Source organism: Opisthorchis viverrini (assembly GCF_000715545.1).
Source record: "Opisthorchis viverrini unplaced genomic scaffold opera_v5_21, whole genome shotgun sequence".
NCBI lineage: Eukaryota > Metazoa > Platyhelminthes > Trematoda > Opisthorchiida > Opisthorchiidae > Opisthorchis > Opisthorchis viverrini.
This window is the reverse complement of record NW_008751677.1, coordinates 2,294,829-2,304,429: the sequence shown is the minus strand read 5'-3', so window position 1 is coordinate 2,304,429 and position 9,601 is coordinate 2,294,829. Positions and strand designations below refer to the sequence as shown.

The 9,601-nt window shown below is 42.2% G+C and overlaps 1 protein-coding gene across 1 annotated transcript in view; it reads left to right on the top strand.

Moving 5' to 3' along the window:
• Positions 1 to 3,736: 3,736 nt before the first annotated feature.
• Positions 3,737 to 9,601, top strand: part of T265_12892 (hypothetical protein) — a gene marked incomplete at both ends in the record, with an annotated part of 39,419 nt that continues 33,554 nt past the window's right edge. The window contains one exon of the mRNA XM_009166067.1: positions 3,737 to 4,097. Coding sequence (XP_009164331.1) covers positions 3,737 to 4,097 — 361 coding nt within the window. The remainder of the gene's footprint in view (positions 4,098 to 9,601) is intronic.

Sequence of the window (9,601 nt, the reverse complement as noted above, 5' to 3'; positions counted from 1 at the left end):
ATGAGCGTGTATCATTTTGTTGTTAACTTCATTAAACCCGCCATACAGTTTGTTGCAAAACAATTCTGTCACGTCAGATGTGCCAACAACTTCATTTAATGACCCAGTTGTCCCACAATTTTATGATGTCCATCAGTCTAACCACCATAGGTATGTTAAGGCTGGCTTGAAATTAAGCTTCTAGCCCATTTGTCAAAACTTCTACTAGGACAAAAGGTGGTAGTTGGCTTGTTCGCTGAGCTGGGCAATCTGATTGCAAACGTTTCATCATCAATAGGTATTCTGTTTAAATGACCTTTCCCCAGCAGCTTGCAGTAAACCTCGCAGATTGGCTGAATGTTGACGTGTTTTGAGCATACGCCAACAGCAGCTGAACATGCTTTTTTGTCGACAGAAAACGTTTGTTTCGTCCTGCAACTATTGAAACAATCTGCAGATTTTTGGTCAGAGTTTTAGTGATGATACCAAATTCAATAAACCAAGAGGGAATATGGAAATTATTTCAGTTCATTTGTTTAATATAAAAACTTTGTGATGATATTTTTCAAACTACGATCAGCGGAGTTCAACAGATTGGATCAAAACGCCTTACATGTTTGGTAAAACAGTTGGGGCTTGTGTTCATACATTTCACCTACTAATCCTGAATAGCTGTGGGAAATTTATGCAAACTTCTCATCGTGCAGTCCTCATAGAATATGTTGTGTTTCAGCGGCCCGCCTAGTAGACCGTTGCACGTTCAGTTAATCGCAGTGAGGGATTGTCAACGTTATTCCGACATACGATCAAAAGGTGCCAGACGAATTCCAACCAAGACTCCACTAGTAAATTTGCATGCTCAATCAAAACGAACAAAACCTGTTGCTGTCAGCAGCTTTATAATCACTGCTGAGTAAAATACATCGATATCTGCAGTCAAAACATGAGGTGTCCTTTGTTCAGTATATTCACCTGAATACTGCTATGAGCCGCAGATTGAACTGGGTCAGAATTCGGCGTAACACGAAACTAGTCTGCTAGCTGTTGTCTTACCACCGTTACGTACAAATTTAGGTTCAGTTGAAAGTTGATAAGAGTGGAAGATCGGGAAGGTGCCTGCTTGTTGGGATTTAAGATGGGAGGCTGCCAACTTATTTCCTCAGTCTCATAAATGGTGCCCTATCGTGGATAACAATTTTTGTTTGTGAAAACAAAGCCCGTTACATTTATAGGTCTTAAACTTCCCAAGATAATTTTTGTGAACGATGCACGACAGGATGCAATCTTACTCCGAACCATCGAGTTCTCATAGTAGATGGCACAAACTTCTCTCGTTTTGAAGCAATATTACATGGAAAGTCCTGATCGTTGACTACACAAATTACCGTATTTACATTGTTGGTTACGAACACCAAAGAGGACGCAAACTAAGCAATCGATGACCCATGTTTGATTCCTTGAGCACTTTAAAAGACTCTGGTTTTCAAAAGGATTTGCTATCTTTGTGGAAAAACAAATCTCAGAGATAACTAGAACACCTGTTGTGATGTTTGAGATGAATCTGCTGTAATACGGGAGACGATGACCTGATTCATGATAAGGTGTGCCAACCCTTTTGCCAATAACACCTAACCCAGTGCTCCGTGCATTAATGTTGATAAACTGACTTAACAACAAAGCATCCTTCAAATTAAAGACAACTTAATAGCGTTATCGGTTGTCTAGGGAATTTCACGCTGCCTCGGCTCGCTAGCGGACTAGACAGTGTGATTGGAACTGGCCAGTTCTCAGCTCGCTCACTGAAAACAACTTACAGCCGTCGGTCTGCAGCGATAAACAAGTTGCGAACGCACTGTCGCACATAATGTCGCACGCAACCGGTGAACGGCCTTCGTTCGATCAGAGGGCGCGCATTTTGCAAAACCTGTTTGTTCCAACTCATCAGAACCATGAGCATGGCATAAGGGGTTTGCAGGAAACTCATCTCCTTGGTAGTGTTTTGGTTTGTTCCACAATTCACTGTGCACAAAAGGCGGTTGCGGAAGTTAGAACAGCTGCTGTATCAAATAAACAATAGGATTTGGTTTTCGTTCCTTACATAGTTGTTAGCCTCAAGCGATCAGAAAGTTATTCCCAACCTTAACAACAACAAGACAAGTATGAAAATCGTACATGCACAAATGTCTGGGTTTTTGACTCCTTTGTAGCCGAACTGATGATACTGCGTGAAGGATAACGTCGGCTGTGGTTATTTGGGACAGCTATTCCACGGTGAGTTATATTTATGGTATTCTGTAAACTCCGAAGGAAAACGCTTTTCCGACATAGCAAATGACACCATGTTTCACATGCATGTTTGGACAACCGAGAATAGCTTTCTGTTTGTTTTTGCGCATCTATCTCTACGCTGATCTCGAAGAAATGTGGTCGGTTTTCCCACGTGTTGTTGTTGGTCCTAGAACAAACGGCGAAAGATGAAACTACGGAATAAAGGCATGCGTCTGTCGTTTCACATCTTGTTATCGTAAGGCTTGTTGCATTTTTGTTGCGATGAATGATGTATACAATGTCGTATTTCTTCGGTGTGTCCAAGTCTTGATTGATTTCACTGACAAGAGGTCAATGGTATTAGATTTCTCCGTAGAAATATTTTGAGGACTCCATATCCACACACCCCAATTCTGACTTGTTTCTACTTCCCCAATCTGTTTTGTCAAAAATGAGACAGGTGGGATTTTAAATAAATTCGCTGAGGTATTTCCAATTCTTAAACCGCAGAGTTGCAAGGATAATCAACATCTAGTGCTTCAGTGGGCTATACAGCCCAAACCTCATCCCTGAATTTACTACTACACCAGAAATACGGTGAACAGCAGTCAGACAGAACAGATTAAGTCAGATTGTACGAAGAACTTCAATATGTGCGGACGATAAAGGCAAACCAACACCTCTGATCATGAATGAGGTGAAGCTGCCCCCTATTAAGTAACGGTGGACTGGAAAATTTCATCAGCTGGTATTTCGGACCGACTGGGTTAAAGGGTACACTTGATTCACCTCTTGCGGATTCCGTACATTTTGGGTTCAAATAGAACATATGGTTGACGGAACCTCGAGGGCTACCTCCGTGGGTTCAAATAGAACATATGGTTGACGGATCCTCGAGGGCTACCTCTGACCTATCTGATGAGCCTCAAAAAGGGCGAAATAGATCATGGGCTGAGGAAAATTCCTAGGCAGTTATGTGAGCAGTTTTATTCAAGCGTATGAAAATGTTAATCTCCGTGGCTTATCCAACAGAGGATACATGGTTAAATTGGGACTTGTGTTTACTTATGTAGATCGTTTGGTGCAGTGGGTGATTCAAGGATGGCATTTACTGTCAGACGGCCAAACACCTGCCCCATCGACCAGCCAGTTCTTGCATACGTTGTCGCATCCAGTCAAGCCACCCACAATAGCGTCAACCATACACCCTTACACATTCACAGGCTGTCGTGCCAGTCTGGCACACACCCACGCAATATTTTGGTCAGAATCCCCTTTCCTGGGCACAACCGATTGCAAACGTGCCTAGCACACGCACACTCCAGTTCCTGCTATTCGCCATATGCATGCAACCGCAACAGTGGCGCAGTTCGCATCGATGCGTTCAATAAGTGACCCACAGACAGGCGTGAAAGCCCCAACAGACCAGGCATACGTAGTGCTAGCTTAAAGCGCGTGTGCACGCACAAAACACGCGAACGGACTATCCTGGTGGTCGAACAGTCGGAACGGAGACAAATTAGGACAGCCAACACATAAAGTGCTGCGTGGGCCCTCTACCGATCATTACCCGAAATCAAGTCCAAGTTTCATACCTCATTGCACCGTTCTAGCTGGTTCGAATTCTCCCGTTTCGGTCTCGCGAGAAAGTAGAATGTCTGCTGTGACAATTTCGTCGGCACCATTCAGTAGCGATGCAGAAGCCCTGATTGCTGCTCCTCGAATACTCAGTTCCATTGAAGGACTCACGGAAGTGCCTGAAGGAGAACCGGTCCATTTGGAATTACGGGTTTCACCTCCGGGCGATCTCCAGGTTCAGTGGTACAAAGATGGACATTCTCTCAGTGCAGGTGAGTTCAACCAGCTGTCTCGCTGACTTGAATGAACATTCAGCCAAGTAACTTCGTAATATAACATCTTACTGGTCTCCTAAACACGCAGGACTATGGTGAATGTGATAGTACAAGCAGAATAAGCATCTAACGCACTCATACTAAAGTGTTTGCGCAAGCGATATAAGAATATAGGTGTAGATCGCACCGAGGTCAGTACTTGAGAAAAAACGAGTGCAAATACTATAGGAGCCATGTTCTCAAATTCAATCAGAAAAACACCTCTAGAATAGTTACAAAAAGCAGCATGAGACGCACTCAACCCCCATAAATATTCCTACTCAGAATGGTCACGATTGCTGACCGGAAAATCAGGGATCTTCAGCTCCCCACGAGTGTTTTCCATCGGAATTTGCTCTGGACCAGAAGGACACGGTGAAAATACGTCATTGGCTAGGATAATCCAAGCTTATCCATGCATATTGAACTTGGAATCAAAAAGTAGCAACTGCTGATAGGCCAGTGAACATCGTGCCCCCTTGAGGATTGGAACGTCGTATAAGAAAACATCCAACGCTGTTTTACAGATCACTAGACATTCCGCTCAGTAACTAGCATGCCAATGTTCTAAAATAATTCGTGAGGCAAGCCGTTACACACGTCCTCAAACGAATCAATGAGTTCCACTTAAGCGCCTACTGTCTTTACATTTTAGTCCGTACTCTTGTGATAGTTTTCTACCCTTATTTTGGCTACGCAAAGTGAGAATCAATAGGATACATGGAAAACGTATGGTTTTTGTCCATTTCGATTGTGGCTGACCACTTTGTATGCGAAATGCTGCCGATATGAGCAAGCTCACGACACATCCTACTACGCGCTTCTTTTCTTGGAAGACTGGAAGGATGGGAATTTAACGTCTCGTGGCATCGAACTCATATGCAAGCCGTCCAATGGAACTAGTGATACATGGTTTATATCATGGTTCAAATTGGCTTTAATCACTTCCTTGGTTGCTCTTGTTTGCTCGGAGATGAAACCTTACTCCGGACATTTGCTTTAGAGTACACAGACGAGTGGTAAGAGCAACTCTGATCGAGATTCAGGCAGCAGTTGTCTTATTTTTCATCGGTGTTCCTGCAACTCTTATGGGTATTGATTAGTGTTCTTTTGGTAGCATATACTCCGAAATATGTAAGAAAGTAGGCTTGTTTGAACTCTAGTATTGATGAACTTCAAGCCGAAAGACACATTTGTGTCAAACCTAGAATGATCGCAATAAAATCAGGTGTCGGAAGAGTGTTTGAGAGACGATCTTGCTCCACCCATAGCAAAATTGTACCATGTATACCGTTTAGAGTTACTTCCAGGTATGTAGTTCATCCCGTTAGAATTTACCCTATCGTGCCAAAAATTCAATTCGAAAAGATCAAACTGTGATTAAAAGCCCAACATATGACATGGTCTAAAATTTTTCAAAAATTAAAACCGTGTTTTATCAGAAAGTACAGATAGTATTGTGTTTGGGGGAAATATGACGGCACACATGTTGCGCGTGCGGAAACGGATTCGATAGCTTACTGGATCGGGTGGGGGGGATATAAGGTATTCCACGAAGCATTTTGGTAGCTTTGATTTCGAACACTTTCACAGGGAAATATCTTAGCCGCTTGATGCGATTCAACGCTTGAGAAGAATCGAAGCACGTTTATTGATTTGGACCTCTAGTCTAGTCTACTGTCACCGAAATTTTTTAATAAGTACTAACAGTCCATGAGAAATATAAGACTGTGAAGCGATTTCTCGTATTCGGCACCTGCGCGCGACAAAAGAATCCCCTTTCGCTTTGGTGAAACCACTAAACGAAGATTTTGGTTCCAGATGAGAACGACAATTCATGGATAGTGGGGGAGGAATCGTTCGAGTGTAGAGGAAAGGACAAAATTGAAAGTGACCTTAACAGAATAGTGACACATTGTGCTAGCCGTAAATGGTGAAGCGCTGTACTAGTTGGCTGGTAAAGAGTTTGGCATCCAGTCATCGAATATCATTCTCGAACAGATGACCCCAAGGGATCTTTAATGGATTTACTAAACACAAATGCATCTTGACTTGGACCGGTAAACCCTGTCGAGTTTTATGTTTATTTTATTAAATGTTGAGTTTTTCAGCACGAATCATCAATTTTGGTTTCAGTGTGTATGTATCGCGTGATTAAGTTGTGTAATCCCTGAAGAGCTTGTATGAGCATCGGTCCTTCGGGACATTCGCATATGACTTATTACGAGGCAGTACTCAGTTGATTGTGAAACTTCGACTCGCTTTCTTAGGTTCCACTGAAGTGGACTGCTATCTGAATTACCAGATCATTGAAACGTATATACATGTATATATGTATATATATTTGAGCATTATACAAACGAGTATTCGAATCATCACTATAATCATTTTGAATGAGGATAGTCTGTTCACTTATCCAATCTGTGCGTGTCTTAGATAATGCCACGTTCTCGAGGATAATGACATTAAATACGTAAGTATTGGAATCCCAGTGCACTTCCGGCGCCTCTGAGTAAACTGGTAGTGTATTGTAACGGAAGAAGTGTAGTAACATTTGACAAAACTTACTGATGACGACAAGGAAAAAAGGGTAATTGCCTAATGCTTCGCTCATTGTTTCTGGCTTGATAGAAGATTCAGTGTGATTGATTGTGGAGCCTTTTTCCTAGGACCTACATCGTTGTTGGACAACTGAGCGCTGGGCGTCATACGGTTCAATGCAAGCTGTCCCTGCTTATCGTCGGCGTCCGGTTCGTCAACCAGCCACCCCTAGTTTAACGTTAGATACATCACCCAGGATGTGTTTGTTATCCTTCAATGTCCACGTTACATCAGATTTTGTGACATCAGCCGAACATGCCATCTAGAACTTTCAGGTTTCTGTCTGCTAAGTCAAACGGACTTTACTCGCTTCAAATCATGATTATCTCTGTGCGAACTGCTTTTCGTCTTAATTATTTTAAGCAATACTTTCACCGGAAATATTTGAGGTGTAGATTCAAACAAACGAACCTACCACACTCAAACTAATCATTACTGAGTTCAAAACGGACCTCGGCGACTGCAGTATCTATCTGATGAACGAATTTTAGCTTAATACTGATTTGTGAAACTGCATCCAATATGAATGATTAGGAGACGGTTCAAACCTTTTTTTACCGAGTGGTCGTGGTGGCACCATGTCGACAAACCTTTCTCCCCATCATCCATCCGTAAACCTTGTATTTGTCTCTGAACTGACCAGCATCATATTTCTCCTCAGTTCAAGGGAGAATCATTTAAACTGGTTTTGTAGCTGTTCACAACACTGCAATCATTACCCCGAGGAAACAAGCATCGAAGCTCTAAACACCATACCTTATGAGTTTAGTCTAAGTCTCATAGACCGCCAAGTCAGCCAACTGAACTACGCTCACAATATTCATCATACTGTATCAGAAGTGCATCAGAATAAGGTTTCAGTAAGAAACTGCTTTATTTAACAGCTTTCGAGAGTTTTGATGCTCCCAGTTGAAATGGACTGATTAGAAAACTGAGAGTTTCGTACAGTGTTCCTTAACAGTGGGACCCTATTGTTTTCAACTTACTCGATTAGCCAAGTTCGGCCAGTGTCAGTTTCTGAATATAGAGGGGAATCAACATAACTCATTGTTTTTTGTGTCCGTAGCATCTATTCTGAACATTTTGAGAATTATGTGATAAAGTAAACACTGGTAGTCAGCTTGTTCAGAAATCTGAAGCTTACAAAATGGTCACGCTGTCATTGCTCCATATCACTGATACATGAAATTATATCATCTAAAAACCGTGGGACATTAAATTTGTTCTCCTGTAGAACACGTTTGTTGATGGAGATGTAGTTTGTCGATGATTTTTGGAACGATCTTCACACAAACCAACGCTTCTGTGGGAGTAATAAGTAAGAAGAAGTCCTTTTTAAATATGAATCTCCATGATTTTCTATTATCATATCTGGAGAAAAGTACTGTGGACGCATTACGATTCAAAATCAATCTTTTGTGGTGAGTTCTCAGGGGGCAGCTGCATACTTATACGTTTAGCACACGGGATTAAAAAACGTGGAGACATTTGTGGATATTGTCTCACTAGGTTCCGCTCCCTACTGCGCTAACTTGGAGTACAAACGGAGTACAACCAAAACGTATGCCTATCAGTGAACTTGGATTTGTTGCGTGAGGGGTGTTGCAGCAACTATTATCAGGTCGAGACAACTATGTAATCAAGCTGGGCGTCTGATTCGCTGAAATGATTACCGGTTCATATCTACCAATACCGATGGAAGGAGGAAAGTAATTCGCTGAGAAGTTTTTCACTAGCAAACACGAACTAGGAGGTTACAAGCTAGTGGACACGCGGGGGCGGAGTTACAACATCAGATTACAGACTACTTGCACACTTCATCAATAGTAGGCATACATCGTTATAACAGCAATGATCTGTTTTTGTAAGAGGTTGGCATCTTAACGCTACCAGTACATTTCCTTTGGTCTTTGAGTTACGCGCACCCAGCTCCACTACCCACGTGCAGAGTGATTCAAAAGTTTGGTAGGACAATAAACTTTTGATCAGAACTTGCGCACAGAACGTTGTATTCATTGCACGTTCAGTAAATAGGAATGCTTTTTTAACCATGTGACAATTCTTAAATGCCAGTTGGTCTTACGGATGGAGCGGATGAATTCGTAGCGTATATTCACACACATCACTCTCATGTCGTGATGCCACAAAACTAAGAATCCTCACGAAGTCGTATTGGGTAGGCTACTTTTCTTGCAAGGTTCATTCCAATTATGCTTAAAAGAAACTCACTGCTCTTTCTCTTCAACAAAAGGAAAGTCATATTTACGGAAAATACAATGTATTAACTGCGTAAAATACGGTTCCACATGATTCGTGCGGATAGCTACGTCGACTGGTCCATTAGAATGGCAAATGAAGCTGAGGACCCCATGCATCCAAAGACTGCAGTGCCAAAGGTTTTGTCTGTTTGCGTTCACCACTGAAGAAGACACACTCAGCCAGACTCGCGGCAGTCTACTTCATGAATAGCCAAAATTTTGAAGTCCGATTGAATCTCCTGGAGGTTCAATTCCTGGGTCATTGAAGTTCGAACAAGGGGTGATTGTCCAAACGAATGTTTGAAAACATTTGATCCTGGTCGGAGAAATCAGCCCTGCAGCTCATAAGCGGTTTGGTTGTGGCTCAATCAGAAAGCATAAAGCTTCTAACAAATGCTGTTGATGCTCACACAGTTATTTATCAGGTCAGCGTAAGAACTCCTGAAATATGCACTGATCCGTCATCATTCATATTCGTTTTTCGGTACTATACATCCAGAAACGTCTACCATGTCCTAGCCATCCGGGTCAAGTAACTGCCACCGGACGCGCGAACACCATCTTCTAGTTGTCTCCTTATCTTTGTCACGTGCTCTACTTTAT